Source organism: Oryx dammah, unplaced genomic scaffold (genome assembly GCF_014754425.2).
Source record: "Oryx dammah isolate SB20612 unplaced genomic scaffold, SCBI_Odam_1.1 HiC_scaffold_9, whole genome shotgun sequence".
Lineage (NCBI taxonomy): Eukaryota > Metazoa > Chordata > Mammalia > Artiodactyla > Bovidae > Oryx > Oryx dammah.
The window spans coordinates 10,706,233-10,731,524 of NW_024070193.1; the positions used below are offsets into that span (position 1 = coordinate 10,706,233).

The 25,292-nt window shown below is 56.3% G+C and overlaps 2 protein-coding genes across 9 annotated transcripts in view; one reads left to right on the forward strand and one right to left on the reverse strand.

Annotated features, from left to right (window-relative positions):
• CUNH3orf18 (chromosome unknown C3orf18 homolog) lies at positions 1 to 8,515 on the reverse strand. Of its 2 annotated transcripts, none has more exons than XM_040247071.1 (5): positions 8,204 to 8,515; positions 6,233 to 6,594; positions 3,131 to 3,156; positions 2,464 to 2,611; positions 1 to 1,231 (listed from the first exon to the last, which is right to left on the reverse strand). In XM_040247071.1, exons 2-5 carry the CDS (start codon positions 6,464 to 6,466, stop codon positions 1,151 to 1,153), a joined length of 489 nt encoding a protein of 162 aa, XP_040103005.1. In that variant the 5' UTR covers positions 6,467 to 6,594; positions 8,204 to 8,515; the 3' UTR covers positions 1 to 1,150. The 2 variants fall into 2 exon arrangements, with proteins under 2 accessions (XP_040103005.1, XP_040103006.1); XM_040247072.1 differs by lacking the exon at positions 8,204 to 8,515 and adding an exon at positions 8,099 to 8,190 and having other exon boundaries at positions 7 to 1,231.
• A 1,094-nt stretch (positions 8,516 to 9,609) lies between these two features.
• The window catches only part of HEMK1 (HemK methyltransferase family member 1), a 32,897-nt gene continuing 17,214 nt past the window's right edge, over positions 9,610 to 25,292 (forward strand). Inside the window, exons 1-12 of one of the 7 annotated variants that reach the window (XR_005722192.1) lie at positions 9,610 to 10,036; positions 12,092 to 12,437; positions 12,764 to 12,855; positions 13,149 to 13,242; positions 15,287 to 15,366; positions 17,684 to 17,818; positions 18,124 to 18,188; positions 18,465 to 18,514; positions 19,382 to 19,490; positions 20,338 to 20,433; positions 20,590 to 20,703; positions 20,863 to 23,806. Coding sequence is in view for 5 of the 7 variants with exons in the window: in XM_040247074.1 (XP_040103008.1) it covers positions 12,266 to 12,475; positions 12,764 to 12,855; positions 13,149 to 13,242; positions 17,684 to 17,818; positions 18,124 to 18,188; positions 18,465 to 18,514; positions 19,382 to 19,490; positions 20,338 to 20,433; positions 20,590 to 20,703; positions 20,863 to 20,956 (1,059 nt within the window). In the remaining 2 variants the exon portion in view is untranslated. Of the gene's footprint in view, positions 10,037 to 12,091; positions 12,856 to 13,148; positions 13,243 to 15,286; positions 15,367 to 17,683; positions 17,819 to 18,123; positions 18,189 to 18,464; positions 18,515 to 19,381; positions 19,491 to 19,736; positions 19,844 to 20,337; positions 20,434 to 20,589; positions 20,704 to 20,862; positions 23,807 to 25,292 lie in introns of those variants that run through there. The other 6 variants (XR_005722193.1, XM_040247077.1, XM_040247075.1 and 3 more) reach the window with 6 other exon arrangements.

Consider the following 25,292-nt stretch of genomic DNA (forward strand, 5'->3'; position numbering starts at 1 on the left):
TTTGTGTAAACGTCTTAATTACATCTTTAATGCTCTCACATGGAGATGCTGTGGGTTAAATTACAGTTTCTGCGCATCCCAAATTATCCGCAGCCCTCCAGTTGGCTCCAATGCTAACGTATTTATAGCATCTAGAGGAGGAAATAAATCCAGAACCTTCCCCACGAAGGCCTCCTAGGCCCTCACATCCTGAGGGTGGTATTTGTCTAACAGAGGGCTCGTACCTGCCGCCTTCGCGTCCGCTCCAACCAGCGGAGGACAGCGGCGACCAGGCTGGGCAAGACGGGGCGCAGGCATGCTCCTGTGCGCATGCGTGCCCTGCGGAGCCGCGCCAGGTTCTTGGGGTCTGGCTTGACCCAGATGCCTCAGACTGGCAGAATTCCTTCGGGGCACAGGGTGGGCAGATCAAAGGTGATCAAAACCCAGACTGGGTCTCTTCTCTTCCGCAAGGGGCCATCCCCACCCTGTTTCAGGCAGTCAGATCTTGCAACCCGTGACCGCTGCCCCCAGACAGGCAGCCTCTCCCCCAACCCTGGATCCCCAATAAACACTAAGACAAGGGGATTGTTCCCGAAGCTGGTTACTGGCTTGTAGAGCCCGGTGAAGAGAGGCGGTGGGCAGTGGACCCTTGGCTCCGCTTCTCTCCCGCCAGTCCCTGAACGCTGATGGCAGAGAAGGGGTGGCCCGCTTGATGTTCCTCTACACGCCTTGGGGTGGGGGTCAGTGGGAGGGTGGAGCCAGTGCGGGGGTCTCCATCCTGCCCGCTGTGCTCGCCCAGGCGCGTGTCCGCAGGTGGGCACGGTGATGTGCATGCAGGGGGCCTTACTGCGGGTCTGGCCCCGCATCCCTCCGCGCCTGCTCCCCCGTCTCCCCTCCCCCTCAGCTCTCCCCCGAGCTTGGACCTAGCCCATAGCCGGCCAACGGGGAGGGGTGGCTGGAAGACCTCACGGATCCCCGTCTTAAGGACAGACCTCCTCCTGGCCGGGGGGCAGTGGCGAGGCCCCTTTTAGAGCCTGGAGAGTCAGCAGCTGGGTCCTCGGAACAGCTGGGGCCTCGGCAGGGCAGGTCCTGAGAGTCGGTCTTAGTGATCTTGGAGTGGGTGGCTTTGTGGGCACTGCAGCGGATGTCTTCATCAGAGGTCCTGGGCTACTCATGCGTGGATGGCATTGGCCACATCGGTGAACACCAGCCGACTGGGCCTCTGCACTGGGCCCTGAGAGGGGAGCGTGGTCTGCACAGAGACAGTGGGGGCATCAGGGACCTTGGCTGAGGCCAGGCCCTCTCTTACCCAGTTACCTCCACCCTCTGCTGCTTACTTGCACTTGGCACCCACTATGCCTTCTGCCTGGAATGCCCTCCCATAAGCTCAGCCAAGAAGTATGACCTGACTCAAGTGATTCCTCCCATGACTCCTCCTGACAGCCATCCCCAGCTCGTCTTGCCTTCTCAGCCAGAGGCAGCACTTTCCCTGGGGTCCCAGGATTAATTACACAGGTACCGCCTTCTCCCAGCAGAGGGGGCTCACCTCTGCACCCCAAGCCCCAAAGCGGCAGCACAAGGGCTGGCCTTAAGGGGGTGCACAGGAAACGACTGTCAAATGGTCAGTCGTCCCAGGAGTTGGGTGGACAGAGATTCTCAGCCCAATATTCTGAATATCTCAAAGGGGTGTGAGTCCTGATCCAGGTACACAGAACTGGTAGCCAAACCAGAGGGTCTCTGACTCCCAGCCTCCACTCTTCCTGAATCCAGTCTCCCAAAGCTGCCTCTGTGGGGCTAGACTCCTTAGCAATCTGTGGGATCAAGGCCAGGAGGGATGCAAACAGGCATCACGGTCCAGATAGGCCAGGTCTTTCCATGGGGCTCTGGCCCCCGGACATCTCAGGGACTGCTGGCAAGTGGCCGGGCAGCCCAGTGCCTCTGGCAGGATAACCATACAGGTACCCAACTCTGTGGATACGGCAGGTGTCTGCCCAGGGTCTGCACCTGCCTGGGGTCTGCCAGTTACTGGGAACCCACCGGTCTACTCAGAAGTGCCAGAATCTGACCCTAGTGACAACTCGCTCAGCATGCGATCTCAGGAAGCAGAGGAACCCAGGGTCTCAGCCTCCCAACATTCCCTCCTGCCTTCCCCCTAGTTTCAAGGGTGCACCCAAGGCAAGAATCAGGGTATTTTTTCACTTGCAGATGAGAAAACTGAGGCTCAGAGAGGCCAATGGACCTTCCCAAGTGACCTGGTGATCAGGGGCAGAGCCGGCTGGACCCCAAGGCTGCCCCGGCCTGGCTGTGTGGTGATCTGTGGGGGGCCAAGGAGCAATTCTACCCGTTTCTAATCCAACCTGACAAAGCCCATATAGCTGCCACCACACGGCAGGTATTAGAAAGCTGCCCGGGAAAGGAGGGAGGGTGGGGTGGGAGAGCCGCGAGTGGCCTGTGGGCTGGGTGGAGGAGCCTGCCAGTGCCCACCTTGCCCTGTATGGCCTGCCCAGCGGCGGCGGCCTGCACGGAGGCAGCGTCCCGCCCATGTTCCAGCAGCTCCTGTTCCAGTTCGTCTTGCTCCTCCGTGGGGTCGAAGTTGTACATAGGCATGAGCTGGTGGCGTAGCTTCTCCAGCCTGGGGGTGGGGGCAGAAAATGCTGGGGGCCGAGCAGGCCCTTCCTCTCCCACCAGCCCTCCAGGCCCTGCCTGCGGATCCACAGACACAGTCCTATTTACGGTCCTAAAATTTTCCCTGGGATTCAATGAAAGACATTTCTGCGCACATTTCTGTCCCTCAGAAGGGTGGCCTGAGAGAGAGAGTTGCCCACCCCTAGGACCAGATGGGGCCAAGGGTCACAGAGCTGTCATCCGTGGGGGGCATGGGGACTGGCTAAGCCAGGGGCTTGTGTGGTCCACAGCCTCTGGGAGGCCTGGGGTAGGGAAAGGGGAGTCAATGGCAGCAGGGCAAGGGTGGCTCAGCTCTCCCCAAGGGAAAGTGGTCACCCCCAATCCTGAGTGGGCAGGAGGGACCCTGACTCCCTGACTAGGGAAAGGGACCTTCATAGTGGGAGGACTCTCCTTCCCCACCCGCGTCCCTAGAGTCCAGCCCCGCACAGCCCATGGGCTTCGGTCTTGGGGGCAGCCAGGGAGTTACCTCTTCTTCTTCCTGATGTACAAAACCTGCAAGAGAGGGAGGCAGCATCAGATGGCCAGGGAAGGAGACCCTAATTAACCCAGCAGTCCTTAGGACAGGGGACACACGGAGGCCGATGAATGGGAGACCTCTAGGACCCCTGTCCTCAGTGACCCCATCCCACGGACACCTACCTCCTACCCTATTTGGCATTTACGAGATGCTGCAGAGCATCAGAGGTGGGGAGCAGCCCCGCCTGGGAAAACCACAGTCAAGCCTGGCCTGGGGACTCACGGGCCCACCCTGCCAATACTGACAGTGGCCCCAGCCACTCAATGCCTGCCTCAGCCTCCTCAGGGCTGAAGTATGTGGAGGGTGGGGGTGGAGAGGGGACTTCAGCACACCCCATCCTCTCAACTGTCCCCAGGCACAATACTTTTCCCCATGTATAGGTAAAAAGTATAGGCGACAGGCAGAGGCCAGACTCGGCAGGGCAGTGGCTCTGGGCAAGGCTCTGGTCTGGGTTTCTGGGGTTTCCGGGCAGGTTGATGGTCCTCAGTGGAAAGGGGTTGAGGAGGAGGACCTGAGGCCCTGGACATCAGTCCAGACCAAACTCCTGAACCCTGATGCTGGAGGAACCTAGGAAGACCCCTGGGTCCTCACCCACCATTGTACAGACTTGGAGATAAAGGCCTGGGCAGCCTGAGAAAACATCCAGACCCAAGAGCTCCGGGCTGGATCAGGAAAAGCCTGGTACAGGGCAGTGGGGCGGGGGAGGAGGGGGGAGGAGGCAGGAGGAGGGGAGGAAAGAAGTGGGGAGGAAGGGGAGGACGGGGGTGAGACATGGGTGATCACCTGGGCAGGGACCCCAAGGACGTCTGCCACCATCTTGCTCATCCCTGAACTGGTGTGTTTTGACTCCCAGGAACATGACCACTTCTGCCTGGGGGAAAGCCCTGTTCCAAGAGTCTGTCCTAAATCCGCCATGTCTCCTACACTCTTGATGGCTCATTCACAGCTTGAATCTGGTTTGTTTCCAGCCTGGCCCAGAGCTCCTCCTGCTGCTCATTCTTGGGGGACCCCGAAGGTGGAAAGAAACTGAGGTGCCCCTTGCTCCCCCTTCCACCCCCAGGATGTGAGCAGGCCCCTTGCTCTCCTGTGAGTGGGAGGTGACAGGAGTTCCAGGTCTCTGGCCCAGCCCCTGCCTGCCCTGAACCAGCAGCTCCAGCCCCAGTGGTCTGCACTCCCTACCCTGCCCCATGGCCTGTGATACAGAAGGATCTTCAAGAGATGCTAGAACCAGTCTCCACTCTTCATCCTTGCTGCTCCTTCTGCCCTAAATAATAATACCTCCCCCCAACACTTCTTCCTTTCCAAATCTTTCCCACCCTTCACTGTCAAGCTGCAGCCCCACCTCTTCCAGGAAGCCCTCTAGCACTGCTCCTCTGATGTGAGGCACACTGCCTGGCACTGATTTGCTCCTCCTTGCACACAGCATGGCCTGGCTCACGGCTGGTATGAGGGCAGATTCCCTAGTACTCAAGGAACCTACTTCTCTGGACCTGGCCCTGGCCCAAGAGCTGTTTCCTGCCCTCCACTGCCTTTGCCCCATAAGCTCCCTATCTCTCTGCTTTGGGACATAAAGCCATACATCCTGGCCCTCTGAATGTGCCTCCAGAATGAAGAGTAAGGAAGTCTTCCCAAGTTCCCAGGATGAAATCTTTGGGTCTAGCCCCTGCTTTATCCCTGAGGTTCTGGTGGCTCTGCCTGTTAACCACCACGTGGGTGCCAAACATTGGCCTTTTGCCTTGCCCCTGTCCCCAGAAGCCTGTGCAGGCCCTGGCCTTGCTCTGTGTGCCATGTCCTGGCCCTGCCTGCTGGACAGCAGTTGCTCCCTGGCAGCGATCCGGAGCCTGTGGGGCCCATATGGTAACCATGGTTTACCAGCAGCTCCGGCCATGATGGACCATCCACAGCCCTATCTGTCAGAGCAACATGCTCCTAGGTCTTAGGCTGGCTGTCAGAGCCCGTGGGGGGCAGCAGGCCGAATGCCACCATTGCCGGGCCTGCTGGGGGACCTACAGTGCACCCCTCCCATCCCAGGTCGCAGCTGATGCAATCTCCCTGGTGACATTCTGAGTGTCCATGCATCATCTTAAAGGGGGAGTCCACATCTTTTTTTTTTGGCTGCAGGATCTTAGTTCCCAACCAGGGACTGAACCCGGGACCATGGCAGTGAAAGCACCAAGTCCTAACCACTGGACTACAGGGAATTCCCAAGGGAGAGACCATATTTTCAGCGGCAGATCCCAGATCTGGAAGCATTGTATCCACTCTCAGGGGGACACCTGGAGCCTCAGCCCAGCTCATCTCTGCCCTGATCCCTATCTGACTCTGCCCCTCCTGTTACACTGGGGACAGGTCTCCATTGTGAGGTCTCAGCCCTAATGTTGCCTCCTCAGCTGTCCCTGACCACCCAGTCTAGGAAAGCCCCCAATCCTCACCCAATTTCCCAAGCCAGTCCGTATGGGCTACCCTTGGCACACCTTTGGTTGTATTTATCTCTCACTCCCTGTAAGAACTGCAGAACCTTTTCTCTCTCATCCCTGGGGTCCTGAAGGCTTGATCCAGGGCAAGTGCCCATGAAATAATTGCCAAGTGAATGAATGAACACTGCCAGCACGCTGCTGTGCCCAGAGCATCCTATCCAGACCCTGCAGCCCATGATCTTTCCCAATTATCTTCTGGCCTCTACTCCTGTAAGGCCCCCATGCTCACTTGCCTCGCTGTCCTGCTCACTGCTCGCAGAGCCTGCTGTCTGCTTCCACACTTCTGCCCATCAAGACCCTCCATCTGAAACGTCCTCCACCCAACTCCTTCATGGCTTTCACGACCCAGCTCAAAATGCCATGTGTTCCTCAGAACCTTTTCTTTTTCTTCTGATTGGAGGCAGCCTCTCTGGCCTCTGGGCCCCCATAGAAACAAATTCTTGGAAAAGGGAAGGATTGTACTATCACTAACAGACTATTGTGTTCTGACTAGATTCTCTAAAATCTAACCGCTGATCACCCTTCTGCCAAGTGACAGCCACGTGGGCCAGCCCCAGCCTGCCCCAGCTCTCACCATGGCCACAGTCAGGCCGATGACGGTGATGATCCCGAAGGACAGAAGCATTGTGCCCACGCCGGCGGTGCCACCAGCCACGTCAGGGATTCTGGTGTCATTAAAGCTAGTGGCTTCTGGGCTGAGGGTGGTGGTCTCGGAAGCTGGCCCGTCTGAGCCAGGCTCCAGGTCAGACTCAGAGGTGGGTGGGCGGCTGCTGATCCAGCCCCGAGCAGATGGGATCCTGGAGTCCATGCCGATGCTGAGAGACTGCTTGTGGTCAGCCAACCTCCCCACTCACTTTTGACACCGGGGGTGTCCCAACCTGTGGCCCCCACTACCCATACAGGGGGCCCCGTCCTTGAAAGGGAGCTCCGTGGGTGCTGGAAAGAAAAAAAACAAAACAAAACATGAGGCTGAGGACAGAACTCTGTGGTGAGATGAAGTTCCCCTAAGTTCTGAAGGCACAGGGGAAATCAAAGTCTGAGGGCAAGGGAAAGTTCAGGGACCATCGGGATATGTCTTCATATACTGTAGATCCCACTTGCATTTGGGGACATGAAAATGAAGCCCTGCCCCCTCTTTGTGGGTAAGATGATCACAGTGATCATACTTGGAAAATGTGAAAGGTAGTGGGGAGGCTTGAAAGAAAAAGTCCACTCTCCACCCCGGCCCCTGCTCCCCACACTCTTCAACTTCATACTCCCCCCCCCCCCCCGCCACCATCCCCCACCTCCTGCTTGGAGAAAAAAAAAAAAAAAAAACTGCAGCTTTTTCCTTGAACAATGATCAGACAAGCCTGTCTGTGAATTCTGGTTCAAGCTACTTAACTGAGTGACCCTAGACAAGTCAACCACCTCTCCCTGTCTCAGTTTCCCTGAGTCTAAGCTGCAGGCATTAAGGGCACCTCCCTCACTGAAAGGGTGAGAGGGTCACTGACGTATCAGAATGAAGTAGTCCCTAGAAATGACTTAGCTCAGCACAACCCTTATCCACAGTAAGCACCCAGTAAGTGTAAGCTCTTCTCCCTCTGGTCACTCCATTTGGGAAAGGGGGCCAGAGAAGCTCCTGCACCCACTCTGCTGTGTGTCGTCCAGCCTGTGCTTGGAAGGAGGGCAGGGACAGGTGTGGCAAGGCCAGAAGACAAGGAGAGAAAGGCATAATTCAGGGCCTCTGGTGGGCTTTCTCTGTAGGCTCTCAGGTCCCTGGACCCCTACAGGAGAGCCAGAGGCTGCCAGGGACCAGGAGACAGTCAAGGAGAGTGAAGCTTCAGAGGTAAGAATGGAGCTCCCACTCTGAGATGACTTCTCCTACCCATCCCTCTTCCCTTGGGAGCAGAGGGTGGGCGATATGCCCAGTCCAGGCTGTGACTTTGGCCTTCCCAGGCCAAAAGGCCCTGGATAAGACGGAGTGGGAAGAAGTCCCAGCCAAACTGCAGAAAGGCAGGCCTAGGGAGAGGAGGAATGCACAGATCATGGCTGCACACACACGCTGTGCACTAGCTCATGGGTATATGTGGGATGCCTCCCGTGTGGGTGCATGGGTGTGTGTGAGGTGGGCACACACCCAGGATGGCCCCTTAGGAAGGGGCAAGGCTGGCACAGAAACATGGGATGGGAGAGGCTCATCACCGCTCTCTGTCCTCTGCCTCTAGGTAGGCTGGGCTTGTCAGGAGTCCCAGGTTCTTTCTTGGTTCTGCCACTGACCCCGAGATGTGACCTTGGGCCAGACCCTTAACACTTGCTCTGGGGCTCTGTTTATTCTTCCTTCCAAAGGAGAGAAAGGGCCCTGCTCATCACTGTTCAGGACTGCCTCATGTTCCAAAGGGCAAGAGAAGGAATGGGGAGGAAAAGGGTTGGGCGCTACGACCTCCGAGAACCCACATACCGTTCTCCACCAGGTTCATCATTCCTCGCTACTCCAATCCCCATCCCCACCTTCGTCCCTCTGATTCCTCCATTCTTGCACAGAAGCGGCGACCTCAGCACTTACTTAATCCTCTCTGGGGCGCCGAGTTCAGCCGGAGAGGTTAGGGGTGGTGGCGACCGGCAGGAGGCGGGGGCAAGGTTGGGGGGGAGACCCCCCAGGTCCTAGGGTAGGGGGCGGCGGGTCCGACCCGAGGTCCGCCCTCCCTGGGTGGACCTCCTGGGCTGTGCCTGTGACGTCGCACCGCCCACAGCCGAGCGCTCGCTATGCCAGCCTGGACAGGGACAGGCTGGGCCGGGACCCACCGCGGGGGTGGGGCTGAGGCCAGCAGCCCGGCGTCTCCGCGATGCTCCAGCTATTCTCCTCCCTGCCAGCCCCGCGCCCCCGGCTCCGGATTGGCTGTCAGGCCCAGAGCCGGCTCTGCATTGGTCCGCTGGCCTGCCGCTCAGATCTGGCTCTGCCCCCAGCCAGAGCGGGAGCCGGGTCGCAGTTCTTGCAGACCACTGCTCATTCTCCCTGTCCCATGTAGAATCGCTCGAGGGACTGTGGGCGGCCAGGCCTTTCTTAAGGACGGAACTCTGGCCACCGGCTAGACCGGGCTTCATCTCCACCCGGACAGACTCGCGCTCCCCAAATGCAGGTGGGCACAGGTTTGGGGAGAGCACCAAACTAGGAGTCCTTGAGCCAGCGTTGAACTCTGGCTGGACGCTCCACTAGCTTGGTGAACTAGAGCAAGATGCTTCTCCTCCCTGGCTCTCAGCTTCCTGCTCAGATGGGCTCTGGTGTGAGGGCTGTTGGCAAACGGTACCCACCTCTGGCTAGAAATGAGGCATCTTTCAGAGAAATAGGGAGATGGGACGGTATTATTATTGGAGAGGCATTACTGGGCACCTGGACCCAGGAAAACCTATATATACCCCTCCATCCAGAGTGCGATCACCTCTACAGTGAGGAGCTTTCAGATACCTTCTAATTCTCAGGTTTTCAGAGGAACTTATGGGGATCGCTTGTTAATAGCTTGTTACAGATACAGATCCCCGGGTCTGGGACGGAGCCTCGGAAACTGCATGTTCAACAGTAGTTTAGTCAACAGTGATCTAGTTAACAATAGACTCGAGGGCAGAGGGGAGTGGCATTGGCAGGCCACACTTGAGAGACCCTGCCATGAATTTTATAGGAGGAACTGAGGCACACGGAGAGGACCTGGACAAAGCCCCCCGAACGACTCAGGACCCAAACCCTGGTCTACTAATACTTCCAATTTAGAGCTGCCTGCTCCAAACTCTAAAACGGGGTTAGAGGGTCAAGAGCGGCCCTGGGGTCCAGTCGCCACCTGGTTCTGGACAGTGGTCCTGTCCAGGTCCTGAACATTGGATGCCACTCCTCAAATTAGTGCCCGCCCCCAACACTGGGCTACGCCCACGTACCGCTCTACCCGTACGAGGTCTCTGCTAGGCCACGCCCCTGCGCATAGCGCCCGATCCCTTGAACTCCTGGCCAGCTGATGACACGCCTCCGTTCGGGCGACCTACACAGCTCCGGACTCGGTACCAGACACCGCAGGCTAAAGCCGTATTCCTGCTGTGACCTTCAGGAAGACTGGGGAGCAACCTTAACACAACGCCACCCTTTCCCACCGTGCGACTGCGGAAATAGTGTGCAAGGCGTTCATACCCACCCCGCCGCCACTGGCCCGCAGGGGCGTCCGAGGTGCAACCCAGCGGCTCTAGGAACCCTGGAGCTGGTCGACGGAATCCACCCGAGCCCTTTCTCAGTTGAACCAACCCCGGAAGCAGAGCCTCTCGGGAGGGCGCTCACATCCGGGTTATGCACATCCGGGAGCCGAACCCACGGCAGTTTCTTCAGGATGGCGGGAGAGAGGAGTAACCTATTAGAAAGGTATGAGCAACGCCCTCGAGACCTCGAGTTCTTCAGAGTGCTGGTAGCCTTCCTCAGAAAGTCTGTGTCCCCGTTGTACAGATGGAGAAACAGGCTTGGTTAGAGGCAGTCTTTCCGTGAGAACTGAGAGGGAAGAAGCTGCGCCTGACTTCAGGCCTCCCCTGCTCCTTGGGCCGCACTCTGGTAGTCAGAGCTGCCTCAGGAGTCCGAAGGGTTTGTGTCTTGCCTGGAACGGTTACTAGCTAGGTAGCTTTGGGCAGGTTGCTTCCCGTCCGCAGTCTTCTTTTCCTTCCTGCTTGTCTCTGAAGAGCGGCACCTAACAGTTGTTTAATAAAGGCTAGTTTGAAACGAGGTCTTTGTAAGAGAAAAGGAAGCCACTGATTTGAAATCTTCAGCTAAATGTGTTGGTGATATATAATATAATTTGTGATTATAATGTGTTATAATATATATATTTTAATATAAAGTTAACAAAAATTGTCATCTAAAAGTTATTTATTTCTGTCTTTATTTTTGTTTGCGCTGGGTCTAGGGTCTTCCTTGTTGTATTCAGGCTTTCTCTTGTTTCAATGGAGGGGGGGAGCTTCTCATTGTGGTGGCTTCTTTTGTTGCAGAGCACAGGCTCTAGGGCCTGCGGTTTTCAGTAGTTGTGGTTCATTGGCCCATGGCATGAGAGATCCTCCCTGACCAGGCATTGAACCTGTGTCCCCTGCACTGTCTGGCAGATTCCAAACCACTGGACCACCAGGGAGGTCCCACAAATTGTCAGATTTTTAGTTGGCAGTTTATGCTGGTGTTTAGGACCATGGGTTACATTGGGTGGAGGGATGATTTTCAGCATACCAATCAACAATGTGTATGTGTGCTAAATCGCTTTGTGTCCAACTCTTTGCGACCCTGTGGACTGTTACCGGCCAGGCTCCTCTGTTCATGGGATTCTCTAGGCAAGAATACTGGAGTGGGCTGCCATGCGCTCCTCCAAGGGGTTTTCCCAACCCAGGGATCCAACCTGCGCCTCTTACATCTCCAACATTGGCAGGCAGGTTCTTTACCACTAGCTCCACCTGGGAAGCCCACAAATCAGTGACAGTACATGCTAAATGTCGGAAGCAAAACTCCCAGGCAAAAGCAGTCTTTTCCCCTAGTAATACTAGTTAAGAGCATGTAACATTGACTCCCTCTGTGTGTTGAGATGCCTCCCAGGCCCTTGACATTCATTGATTGAGGCACTGCTCACCAGGGAGTTTGTGTTATTTCTTTCCTCTCCTGTATGGAGGAGGAAACTAAAGCTCAGAAATAATGAGTTTCCTAAGGTCACGTTCTCTGGGTCAAATAGATCTCTCCAAACCCCAAGCCTGCCAGCCCATTTATTATCAGGGACTGAACCATGGATTCAGATTACTTGAGCCAAAGACCTGAAGAAAATGTCACTGACCAAGGCAAGAAAACTCAAATAGGTGGGTGAGGGTATAAAATGGAGTCAGTTCAATTCAGTCACTCAGTCGTGTCCGACTCTTTGCAACCCCATGAATCGCAGCACGCCAGGCCTCCCTGTCCATCACCAACTCCCGGAGTTCACTCAGACTCAAGTCCATCGAGTCAGTGATGCCATCCAGCCCTCTCATCCTCTGTTGTCCCCTTCTCCTCCTGCCCCCAATCCCTCCAATGAGTCAACTCTTCGCATGAGGTGGCCAAAGTCCTGGAGTTTCAGCTTTAGCATCATTCCTTCCAAAGAAATCCCAGGGCTGATCTGCTTCAGAATGGATTGGTTGGATCTCCTTGCAATCCAAAAGACTCTCAAGAGTCTTCTTCAACACCACAGTTCAAAAGCATCAATTCTTCAGCGCTCAGCCTTCTTCACAGTCCAATTCTCACATCCATACATGACCACAGGAAAAACCATAGCCTTGACTAGACGGACCTTAGTCGGCAAAGTAATGTCTCTGCTTTTGAATATAGGGAACAGCAAAGTATGCCCTCTCACAGGCAACAGGTCAGAGAAGAGTGAGTCCCGCGAGGCTCAGCTGCTGCTCTGATTTTCCTTCCCTATTCCAGGGCAGCCGTGTCTGAGGACCAGCCATACTGAGGACCAAGAGCCTGTGACCACTCCATCTCCTTCCAGCTGAGGCCAGTCACCATCCTCAGCAGCTGACATCACAAGAAAGAGTTGGGCACCTCGGGGAAGTACTCAAGGGATCCTTTCCCTGAGACGTGGAGCATCAGGGCAGAATGCTGAGGGCCCTCCTCTCTGGCCTGGGGTGGAGGAAAGGCATTTGGGGCTGCGCCTTCAGCTCATGGAAACCCCATCAGCCTCCGGCTGGGTTGTTGAGTGCCACTGAAGTGGTCAGCCACTGGACAGCGATCTTTGAGGAGAAGGGCATCCCTGAGGCCCGAGAATCCAGTGAGTACATCGTGGCTCATGTCCTTGGAGCCAAAACAGTTAAGTGCAGTGTTGTCGGGGGGGCAGGAAGTGGGAGGAGGGAGGCCCCGGGGAAGGGATATCCAGCCTTTTCCACTCCACTGAGAGTGCAGAGCTGAGAATGATGGGATTTTTCTGAAGGAATGTCTTAAGCAAGTACTTAAGTCATCCATCCAAGAGACTATTACTGTGTGCCAGGCACCAGGGCTTCAGGGATGACCAGGGTGGCCAGTGTTGGACCCACCGGCATCATCAATGAAAGAAACCTGGGTCAGGGGAGCCAGCCACTCATGTTCTCTATGCGTCAGTTTCAGAGCCTGAGGCCAGGACTTTGGACCCAACCCCTAACCCCTTGGCAGCTACAGTGTATCCAGGAGCTGGGTAGCTACCGGTTGCAACGGTGAGTGCCATGGACCAAACCTGAGGGCTCTGTGTGGGGAGCAGGGTCCAGCTTCCTCCAGCCCCATCAAATTCATGGTCAAGGAGGAAGAAAGTGTCCAAGGACTTGGAAGGTATTGGGATGAGAGTGATGAGAGAGGTAATAAATAGAAAGAAGATGGGCTTGGTTAGGAGTTCCAGGGCACAGGAGGTGTGACCCTCCCCGACACCTTTGCCACAGTGGTATCCCAACCGAGACATGGCCCTGTTGGTCCATTTGCTGGCCCTGATGATCCTCTTCTTTCCTCTCTGCAGGATGCCTGTGCAGTACATCCTTGGTGAGTGGGACTTTCAGGGTCTCAATCTGAAGATGGCACCCCCAGTTTTCATCCCTAGGCCAGAAACGGAGGTAGGTGTGCCCGTTGGACTAGACAGGATGGGATGAAGGGGTTCAGGGTGCCTGTCTTGTCCCAGACTTCCACCAGGGGGCGCCCGGGCCCCATTATTGCTATCCCTTAGAGACAGCGCCCTTCCTGGCTGGCTGGATCGGTGGGGCCAAAAGGAAAGAGGTCTCTTGCTGCCCTCCTTGATTGTCATCACTTCCCAGGCCACTGTCCCAGCCCTTGGCTGTCAGTGGCTCACGATGGCCCAACTAGTGCTGCCCACCAAGTGCTCAGCCTATTCCTGTCATTTCCCTAGGACCTGTCCCACGGGCCCATAGCCAACCGAACCCATGGGAAACAAGTGCCTCCTCTTCCTCAGGAGGCAGGGCGGAGTGGAGAGGGCTCCCGCTGAACACCTAGAAGCCTGGGGCAGCTTTGTGACCTCGGGGAGCTTACCACCGCCCTCTCTGGACCCAGATAATGAGAGGGTTGGGCTTCCAGACCAGGGAATAGTTCGAATCCTTTTACCTTTTCCATCCACTTTCTAGTCAGATCACTGCCTGTGTTTCTCAGTTTACTAGGACTAAGGAACGTGTGGTCCCAACATGCTTTCTGTAGGTGAGGCACCTTAATCCTGGGAGAAATGCTTTCTAGGGTCTTGGGCTTCCCCTCACCTTATAGGTGGCAGAGCTGGTAGCCAGAGAGAGGAGAACAGGTGGCAGGGTAGCACAGTGGGGGATGATAGACAAGTCAGAGGGCACCAGGTTCTGAGAAGAGGCACACCCATTTCTGGGGCAGATCAGACCTCATCCACCTGCTCCAGCCAGGGACCCAGAGCCCCTCCTCACTTTCCTAGCCTCCCCGTCAGCCGAGAAACCCTCTGACCCCACTGCCCTCTACATCATGTGGCTAGGGGGCCAGGTCCTCACCTTACCGCCCAGTGTCAGGGCAGAGACAATAGGGAGTCTGAGACCTTGCTGAGGTCACAGGGCTGCCTGGGCAGGGGCCATGAGGCAGCACTCGGACATCCTGTCTCCTGGGTCAGGGCCCCTTCCCTCACAGGGGCTGCCCCATCTTGGACTGGATGAGCTGGGATGGGTGCAGAGCCGGAGGAGGATGGGCCTGCTACCTGCAGGCTTTGCGGGGGGGCAATCTGTCGCTTCTCCAAGCGTGCAACATCTGGCCAGGAGGTCACTTACCATCCCCTGAGGCTGCCCAGGGTCAGGGCATTGGAAGGAAGCTACCCCGATGACCTTTAAGTCCCTTCAGAGCTGACCTGGCACCAACTGCATGTTTCAGGGTTCTGAGTGTTGGGTGTGTACTTCCGGTTCCCATGTGGCCCTCCCTGCCCCCCGCCTTTCCTGGGTGGATCTGGGCCAGGAGAGTGGCTCTGCTGTCAAGGGTGGGAGAGGTGGGGGAGAGGAGGGAGGCTGCGGTGGGGAGGCCAGGTCCTTGCCTCACTGTACACACATTTCTCAGAACTTGCCAGGTTGCCCCAGCGTAAAGCCGCATCAGGGGGTGCCTTACCAAGAACTTGAGAGGACGTGGCCTGTGGCGGGGAGTGGGGAGAATGAGTGCATGGGAGGGGCCGTGCTGATTGTGTTCTCTCCATCGATTGAAGGTGGTTTCTGATGATGGGTGCAGAATTCTGAAATGCAGAGTTGTAGGCGGCATGTGGCCTGACCAGTTGGGTTTTCCCTGGGGGTGGGGAGGTGCTGCAGTCCCCAGCCTGGTGATATGTACAGTAGGAAACCCAAGGCTGGAAGTGTGAACTGTTCCTGCCCAGCCTGGTGGGGTGTGGGAGGCTCAATGCCCTGTCTGTGATTAGCTTACAGGAGGCAGTGCCCCCTTCCTGGGGCTGCCCCATCAAGAATGTAATGGCAGTGTGGGTGCTCCTGGCACCCAGGTCCTGCTGAGGCCTTGGCCCAACCTCTTGAGGGCTGTGGAATCCTGTGGAGGCAGTGGCTCCAGGCAGAGCCAACAGCTGCATGCTCTTTGCCTCCTTCCTACGTTCCCCTCTGCTCCCGTCCTGCTGTGTTCTTGGATTCTTCCCTTGTTCACCTGGAAAAGGTGCCCTGTGCCTGTGACCAGCTTGATTTTCAGTTCTTCCAAGGAGCCACCAACTCTCAGATGAGGAGGCACTTTTCTAGGTGAGAAAGAGAGTTTCTGGACCTGTTAAGAGTGATCTCCACCCCTACCCACTGTGTCTCAGGTGGTCCTACAGCCAAAATGATCCCTCCATAGTTTGGAGTGTGAGAGAGGCAGAGGGGCACTGGCGGCCCAGTCTCTCAGATTCATACCTTGCCCAGGGTAGCCATTCACACGTGTGGTGTGTGTTTCTGAGGTCAGGGTGTCTCTGTGAGGTGGCTGGCCAGTGTGGTTGACTAAGGGGTCATTCTCCAGCCAGGGTAAGTCTATGGCCCGGAAACCAAGAGAAGCTCACACTCCTGACAAGTTTCATCTGTCCGACTGGCTGCTCAGTACTTGGTCTCGCCACTGAGACCGCAGCCTCCCGGCTACAGCCCTAGACTGCTGGCTCTGTGCTGGCCCCAGTGCTATGGACCCAGCTTGCTGCCAGCACTCCAGTTGCCCAGTGGTGCCTGGTACGGGGATGGTGGGAACAAGTGAGGGGAAGCCCTTTCTGGCTGGAGACGGGCTGTCTCACCCTTTGGTAGCAGTTTGGTGCAGAAGGGGCTTGGAATAGGAAAGGTTGGACCCACTGGCCAAGTTCTACCTGCCTTGGACTTGCTACCCTGGGGACAGGTGAGCTTTGCTCCTGGGTTGAGGTGCCTGGGAGGATGAAATACTTCTGGGGACTCAGCACTGAAGAACTTAAATGGAAAATGGGTCTGAGTGATCTGGAGCCCTCTGCCCTGTTGGGTGTAACTGTTGACATTGAGACTTGGATGGACAGAGGAGTCTGAGGCTTGGAGGGTAACTTCCTGCAGCCACTGAGAGCTTGCCCAGCCCTTGGGGAGTAGCCAAGAGGTCTCTCTGTGGACCAAGCTCTGCCCGTGTGGGACACACTGGTGGGATAACCCCTGGGCTTTGCATCATGGAGCATTCAGTCTGGCGGGAGAAGCACACCCCGCCCTAGACCTAGGCCCATAGTGAGGAAAGTCATGGGAGAGAGAGCCCGGGGGAAGTGGCTCTCTTTCATATGAGGGAAACACCCACTTCCTGACCCCTCCCCTCATTCCCTGAGCCAACCCTGCCTGGAACTCCAGGAGTCCTCAGGCCCCAAGGGGCCCTCTCCAGCCCTCTTCCAGAGGACAGGTCCCTTTGAGAAGGGACTGTACTGCCCTTCCCCTGTTCCATGCCTGGCTCCTTGAGCCCCCACTCTACTGCTGTCAGAAACATTTGGGGCAATGGGCAGCAGCGGCCCTTCACCCTCACCTTCATGCTGTATTGTATCCATCCACAATCTGCAGGTGGCAGATAGGTGAGTGAGACTTGAAACTGTAGTTTCTAGAGTGACAGTGTCTGAAAATGTTGCCCTGCCGCCAAGGCAGGTACAGTGTAGTTAGGCACCTCCTACTCTGCCATGCCCACTTATCCCATGCCCTGTGTATGCCACAGTCCCCTTCAGATATGGGGCTCAGGTAAGGCTGTATCACCCCCCTGCCACAGCTCCTCCTGGAGGGAATTCCCTGTCCCTTTGACCTTGGGGCCTCTCTGGGGAGGCTGTGAGGAAGCTGGGGACACATTGGCCCCTTGGCCACCATGAGCTGTAGGCCAGTCTCCTGGTGAGACCTTGACTCCTGGGCCTCACTTTCCTCAGTAGGGTTTAATTAACAGATTAATACAGGGAATGTTCTAGGAGCAGGGCCAGGCACAGAGTGGGTGGCCAGGGACCATCAAGTATGTTTCTTAACTTTGGTATAAGCACAAAACAAGAGGCTATCTGTAAAGGGATTAGCTGGGGCTGACTGGACACCTATGGTGTACCATGCATGGGATCAATGCTTCATGAATATGCTTCTGTTTAATCTCCATTCGTCCCCAGTGAGGTGTGTTATCCTTAGCTATGCTCCTATTGTGGAGAAGGCAATGGCACCCCACTCCAGTACTCTTGCCTGGAAGATCCCATGGACGGAGGTGCCTGGTAGGCTGCAGTCCATGGAGTCGCGAAGAGTCGGACACGACTGAGCGGCTTCACTTTCACTTTCCACTTTCATGCGTTGGAGAAGGAAATGGCACCCCACTCCAGTGTTCTTGCCTGGAGAATCCCAGGGACAGGGGAGCCTGGTGGGCTCCCATCTCTGGGATCGCACAGTCGGACACGACTGAAGCAACTTAGCAGCAGCAGCATGCTCCTATTTACAGACAGGAAAGCAGAGACATAGACGGACAGTGACCTGCCGGTAGCCCCAGCTGACATGAAGTTCAGTCTGGCTTTGGTCATCCCCCTCCTCCATTCACATAGGGGCAGCTCAGCACCAACTCTGAGATCTGTCTGCCTTGCAGGAGCTGGTTGAATGGGTGCTGGAGGAGGTGACCCAAGGACCCCGTGTGGTGGGAGCTGAAAGCAGCCCCCTCATCTTGGAGGTGGGCTGTGGATCAGGAGCCATCTCCCTCAGCTTGCTGAGCAGGCTTCCCCAGGTGAGCCCCCTGTGCATGGGTAGACTGGCACTCGCTGCCCTTCCTGCTAATCCCTCCCCCGCCTCTCTCTATCAGAAGTACTTAGGGGAAAATAATGGGAAGTAGGAGGAAGACACCTGCCCTGGCCCACATGGCCACAGCCTCTAAGTCCCATGCCCTTCCATCTGGCCAGACTCTGGCCGCAGAGAGGGAAAAGCTATTGAGCATTACCTTCCTCTTCTAGTAGAGGGTTGGAGGAGGGCTCTGGTCCCCAAACCTGGCCTCTCTGAACATCCTGCCTCCCATGTACCCTTGTTTTGAGGTAGAGCCGAGTCATTGCTGTGGATAAGGGAGAAGCCGCCGTCTGCCTGACCCATGAGAATGCTCAGAGGTAGGTGGGCTTGAGGGCAGAGGGTCAAGTTGGGGGAGTCAGATTTTAGGGCCTGATCTCAACCCCTGTCTAGGTATTAAACCCACTGACCTTCACACCCAAGAAGGAGGAGGCAGTGGGGGTGGCCTGCTGTAGGTCCCACAGGGTTACAAATGGACAGTGGACAACCAAGTTTCTTGCTGGTCCAAGAAGGGTTTAATCTCCCAAGACTTGGTAGCCAGAGGTAGGGGTCTATTCCCACCCACCGTGCTCACCTCTCTCTTCCTGTCTCTCCAGGCTTCGGTTGCAGGACAGGATTCAGATCGCCCCCTTCGATGTGACCTCAGGTACCTTTCCCACTCCCCTTCCCTGGGTGGAGATTCTGGGTCCAGGTGCTGCTGGCTGGATGAGGCACTCTACAGAGATGGAGGGAGGGCTTTTCCCCCCTTCATTCACTCACCCACACACAATCTCAGACCAACCCTTGCTGAGGACAGGCAAGTCCCCTTTGCCTCCTGGGCTGACCTGACCCATGAAGGAACCAGGCACAAGGTCTTTTTTGCCTTTCGTATCATCCATAGTGAATGAGTTTTATTAGGGCTTGCTGTTGTCAAGAGGTAAGCAGAAGCTCTAGAAAACCCTGGGGACCAAAATACTTGAGTGTCTGCCTGGCCCATACAGCGTGTCCTGGGAGTTCTGGCTTCATTTCAGATTCCGTCACATCCCCACAGTATCCTTGAGCTTCATGTACTATCTCCATGGAGCATGACACGTGGCACAGGATGGGGCCAGGAAACAGAGCCACTAGAAATCAACTGGCACAGGCCAGGCTTGCCCTCCATATACTCAGTCTGTGTTGGTTTTGAGGCAGAGTGTGGCAAGACGAGTGGGGCTGCAGAGAACAGAGGCTCTTGCTTGGCCAGGTGGTCAGAGATGGCTGCCTGAAAGTGGCACTTAAACAGTGTTGCTTATTGGGGAGATTTTTAACAGGAAAGAGAGAAGTCAGGGACACTCCAGGCCATGTCAGAACATATACACTCCCACCCAGGCTGCCGGCCGGGGTCCTAGGACCCTAATCTGCAAGTCTAGTTTATCAGGTCCAGAGATAGTGCCGAGATATGTGACCTGGGGAGAGGGATTACCCAAGGGTCACAGTGCGTGGATCTTCCACCTTTCACCTTCTGTTCTCTGCCATGTGTTCCCTTTGACCACAGTGGTGAGCTGGGCACACCTTCTATCCTGGGGCCCTGTGGACGTGGTCGTCAGCAACCCTCCCTACGTCTTCCACCGGGACATGGAGAAGCTGGCTCCTGAGATCCTCAGGTGTGGGGTAGACCAGGGAGGCCAGGCCTGAGGCCTAGTGGAGTGGGTCTGCCCTGGAGGACCACACTGGGAGGGATGCGGAGGCTGGGGGGCTGAAAGGAGCAGTGGTGATGAAAGAGAGCCTCACTCTGGAACCCACAGACCTACTTGGGTTCAGCACCTGCCTTCCCACTAAAGACCAGTGAACCTCTCTGAGCCTTGGTTTCCTGCCTCTGAAAGGGGACTGGTGGAGCTTTGTTGGGCCAGGGGGCGGACTCAGTGATGACTAAGATCGCAGACAACAGTATACGATACCTGGAAGGTGCTTGGATGGGTGCACCATTTTCCAGAAGACTGAGGTCTAGAGACGTAAGGTGACTTGTCCAAGATTGTTTGGGGGCTTAGCTGGAAAACTGGGACTATGACCCTACTCCAGGCTTTTCACTGAGCCATCCTGCTCTCAAATGGGCTGAGAACCAGGGGTCGCCCAGGAGCCTCTGGAGGAGGCCATGGTAATATGTGTCAGGGTGCTTCCTGGCTTCCCACTTCCTGACTCTTAGGAGTGATTAGTGCCAGCTCTTGGCTTCCCCAGGCCAAGAATAGGAACACCACTGTGGGGAGACCCTCATGCCCTGAGGACAGTCAGTCAGTGGGATTTGCTGAGCATGCCCAGCACTGCTCCATTTGGGGGGTGCCTGTGGAGGGGGGCATTGGAGCTGCCACCATTTGGGGACCTCTCTATGGGACCTCAGACTTTGAGCCCAGAATATAAGTTCCATAGAACCCTCTATGGAAGCCCTGTTTAGCTTCTCCATACTTTTTAGATACCTCATCACAGGCCCTCACCTCCCACTGTTTTCCTCTTCAGATATGAAGACCCAGTAGCCCTGGATGGTGGTGAGGAGGGCATGGACATCATTACCCACATCCTGGCCCTGGCTCCTCAGCTCTTGAAGGACTCTGGGTACGGAGGGGGTGTCTCCTGGGTCTGACCTCTGCAGCCTGCTCCCCGCCGATGTGTATTGGGCCTGCTTTGGCCGTCACCCCTCCCAGCTCCAGCAACCCAGAAGTGCAGGTCCAGCCTTGCCCAACTGAGCTGACCCATTTCTCCCTCGCACAGAAGCATCTTCTTGGAAGTGGACCCACGACACCCAGAGCTCGTTGGCAGCTGGCTTCAGAGCCAGCCTGACCTGTCCCTCAATCTTGTGGCTGTGCGCAGGGACTTCTGTGGGAGGTGAGACTCAGCCCTGTCCCCAACCCCCATGGACCAGCCATGCTGGTCCTTCCACGCTTACCATCATACCTCTGGCCGTGGGGCAGGTGTGCGCTTCCCACTCCCTGCTCATTCACCAGGGCCCAGGTAGTAACTGGCCGCTTGTCCCTGTCTCTCTAGGCCGCGGTTCCTACATATCAGGAGGTCTGGGCCACAGTGTGGTTCCCCTGTGGATGCCTGGCCAGGGCGACAACCTGCCAGAGTGCCTGGCTGACGTTTCTACCAGGAATGCTACTTGGAGGGAGGTAGATTGTGCTGTCTAGAACCCCGGATGCTTGTGGCATTTCCCAGGGCTCCGTGGTTTCTAGGAGACTGGGGAATGGGAGCAAGGGTGGGAGGGTCCTTCCTGGGGCAGCAAAGGGCAAGGGCGCCCACAGTGCAGCTCAGGAGCTGAGCGGACCCAGGTTCCCAGTGTGGCTCCATTGTGTCAGTGTGGCCAAGGCAGGTCGCTGTGTCTTTAGGGGAATTGCTCTGGGGATGTTGGAAGATACGGCCAATAAAGTGGCAAGAGACCAACAAGTGGTGGCCTAATGTTTTGTTATTGCGATGTGTGGGTCCCCTGATGCCTTGCCCCTAGGCTCTGCTTGGGGTGAGAGCTTCCTTCTGCCCTAGCAGGTCTGGCTGGCAGGCCCCAGCTGGTGGGTTTGTGGGTGGCAGTGTAGAGACAGGCACGTGGTTGCTCCTTCTGGCCTTGAAGCTGGGGTGCTTGGCACTGAGTGGCTCCCTTCTGAGGGCTGGCTTAGCCGTTCAGTGGCTCGGGTACACTTAACACACCCCCACAGCCCCCACCCCACCCCCACCGCCCCACCGACTGGGCCTGGGCTCTGAGCACAAGAACCTCATCTGAGCTTGAGCTTGGGGATGGCGCCTGCTTCCTGGAGGGGCCATAGCCGAGGGGCCTTGCTGTGCAGTTCTAGGGTCACATTTCCACTACTTAATTGAAGGCTTGAGCCAGTGAGGGGTGCACAGGGCTCGTGTTTGCTTTTTATTCCCATAGTTTCCAGGTAAAACATTCCTTCCACCTCAGCTTTGGGGTTTCTGAAAACCCCTCCATCCCTGGTTGTAGCTGGGAAGAGTGAGAAGCTGAGCCAGACAGACCTCCACCCTAGCTCTGGTCTGCAGACATGTGGTTTCCAGGAGGCCTAAAGGCCCAGCCCTTCTGTCAGCAGTGACAGGAAACCTCCAGGCTGGCAGGTGCTGGTGTTAGCCTGCATCAGGGGAGGTCTCGGGGAACATGGCAGACTAGGCTTGCTCATTCTGTTGAACTCCCTTTCCCATCCGCCCAGCCCAGTCATTTCAAAGCCTGACCTGGTGATGTGGTGGCCAGAGGCAGTGTGATCTGGTAGACAGCATCCTCTGATGGAGCCAGGAGGCTGGGTTCCAGGGCTGTGTCTTGCAGTGGGACCTTCCCTGTGAGAAACTGGCTCTTCTGGTTCCAAGGCCACTGCAAGGTGGCAGCTGTATTTTGCTGTCAGCCAGGTGAATTATATAGCTGGTATCAGAGGACCCACTCCCAAGAGAAGACATGGCTTGCCTGAGTTCCTGTGATGGGAGGAGGCCAAGTGGCAATGGGAAGTTAGGTCCCTGCCTTGCGGGGAGTCTGTTTGCTGGAGTCACATCTGGCCTGAACGACTCCCTTGCTGGTCATGGTATTTGCCTTCACAGAGGCCACACTGCAGTTCCTAGCAATACCCTGTCCTGCTCCTTATCCAGCCTAAGCTGGGTGGACCTCGAGGTGCCTGCCCATGGCTTCCTTTGAGGAGGAGCCAGAGACTCCCCTTTAAGACTGCTCCAGAAGTTACCTGGAAGGGTGAGATAGGCTTTCAGAGCCCCCGTGTGCTCTCAGACCTCTGCCTACCTCACGGTATTGCCCTTCCTCTCCTCCTACCCCTGTCCTCTTACTGTCTTCACAACATCTCAGGATAGCTGCCCTGACCTAGCAGTCTGTTGCCTCCTTATCCCACAACCCCAGCTTCCCTGATGGTCCTACCCTTCTGGCCTCAGGCCCATTACCGAGGAAAGGCCTTGGCAAGTATGTGGACATGGCTTCCCAAGAGGACAGAATGCCGAGTGAGAGTGTAGGAGCAGTTGGGGTCACTGAAGCAGGAGGCACCCTTGGGGAGAGCTTCCTCCCATGAGGCCTGAGAACCCTGGGAAAGAAGTTTGTGTCAAGTGAACCTCGGACCTCAAGCCTGCAGCCGCTGGCTTGATTGAAACTTGGATGTAGAGGTCCAGTGTTGGAGCCACACCAGCCTGGGTGCAGAACCTGGCAACTGCCTGTCACTAGGGTGTGAGGGGATAGGTGACTTCCCCTTTCTCAGCCTTAGCTTCCAAGTCTAAGAAATGGAACCAAGTGCTTTATCTTAATATGATTTTGAAGAGACCATGGGTTGTACCTTTCATGGGGCACTGTGAGTGCTTTCATTGCCTTCCTGGGAGGGTAGAAATAAAGAGGGCCATGTTCCTGCATGTGTGTGTCCTGTGCTTGGCACCTACATGAAATAGGCAGAAAGACATGGCAGTCTGGAAAGGAGGGAGGGCAGGGATTTCAGTCTTGGGCTCTTGACTTTTCTCTGCCCTCTGGAGATGGAGACACCAAGAGGCTGGTGGCCTGGCAGCCAGATCTCCCCTCAGTCTCCTCGCCCTCCTCACCAGGGCCTGAGTGCCCCAAGGTCCACGCCAGAGAAGCCAGTGGCTCCAGCCCAGGGAAAGCCACTCTCCTGCCCTGTCTCCTCCCTCCTTCCTGGGGCCAGAGTCAAAGAGGGGCTGCCTCCTTCAGCCTGTGTCATGGAGCCCTGGAGATGGTAGCAGGAGGATGTGGTGCTAATGGGGGAGTCCAGGCTCTGCAAGCCCCGGAGGTCTTAAGGGATCTGGCTTCTGTCCACGCAGTCTCCTTCAGCTGGAGCCACAAGCATAGGCAGAGGGTATAGGAGTCCCTGATGGCTGTATTCTGGGAAAACAATTCCATCTCCTCTGACACTGGAGGAAACTGAGACTGCCTCAAGTTGGATGCTTTTCCCAGCTGCCCATGACTCTCAATGGGGCCCATCTGGCTGCTTTACTGGTATGTATCCTTTCTGCTCTCCCCTACCCCTACCTGGACCCTGGGCCGTTAACTTCGCCCAATCCCTGCCCAAAACCCTTGGCTGGTTCCCCATGACCTGAGTGGTGTCTGTGTCTGGCCAAGTCCAGATCTGAAGGGCTGGGGGAGGATGGCTGTGGGAAGGTCTTGGAGGGCCCTACCAAACCCTCATCGGTGCTCTGAGTAGGCTTCCGTTGAAACAGTTCCACTGCTGACTGAGTTTGGGAACTGTAACCTGTGCAGGCAGCATGTCCCCCCCTGTCCACCTCTGGATTCTTTTTTCCACTGCCCTAGACTCCAGCTTCCCTGCGTAACTCTCCATTCCCCAAACACCCCTCTTTCCCTTTGCCCCAGCTGTACGTTCATCAGAAATGCCCTTGCCCACCACTGCCAGTCCAGATAATCCTCTCCTTCAAGCTCCAACACAAATGCTGTCTCCTCCGAAACACCCACCCTGACCTCTGTGTTCTCGCCACCAGCCCTTAGGCCACTTCTGGTAACAATGACATTCTTTTGGGAGCCTTCCTGTCTCTTCTCTCTGGGGTCCCATGTGCGTCTGGCGTACCCTAAGCCCAACAGATGTCCACCAGTAATCGAACAGTGTGTGCGTTTGCCGAAATGTAGCTGGAATTTCCCATGTGGCTCACATCACAGCCGACAGTAGCTGTCGGGTATTCTGGTCACAGTAGGGAGGGCCTGGCCTCCCACCCAGGCCCGGCAGCTGTTTGAGTTGAGCCATAGCCAGTTTGAGGGCTCAAGTGCACCTGATCTCTGCACAGCAGCCACGCTGAGTACAGGCTGTCCTTGTCGGCAGTGGGGGCAGGCACCATGTTTCCTGGAGCTCTGGGCCCCAGCAGCCCCCAGCCAGTGTTGGCCAGAGCAGCAGCCTGGTCTCCACCCTCCGTGACACCTCCGTCCTAGGACAGGGCATCATGGGTGGGGATTGGGGCTGGCAAAGCAGTCTTCCCCCTCCTGTGGAAGGCAGGATAATGGCCCCAAAGATGCCCACGGCCTCATCCCCTAAACTTGGGGATACATTGCGCTACATGGCAAAAGGAACTTTGCAGATTTGATTAAGTTAAGGGTCTTGAAGTGGAAAGATTATCCTGGACTATTCAGGTGGGCTCAGTATAATCACAAGTGTCAGAGAAAAGGAGATGTTACGATGGCAGCAGAGGTCAAAGTGATGCCAGTGCTGGGGAGTGGCTCTTGAGCCGTGGAGTGCAGACGGCTTCAAGATGCTGCAGAAAGTGAGGGGATGGATTCTTCCCTGCTGCTGCTGCTGCTAAGTCACTTCAGTCGTGTCCGACTCTGTGCAACCCCATAGACAGCCCACCAGGCTCCCCTGTCCCTGGGATTCTCTCGGCAAGAACACTGGAGTGGGTTGCCATTTCTGTCTCCAATGCATGAAAGTGAAAAGTGAAAGTGAAGTCACTCAGGCGTGTCTGACTCTTTGCGACCCCATGGA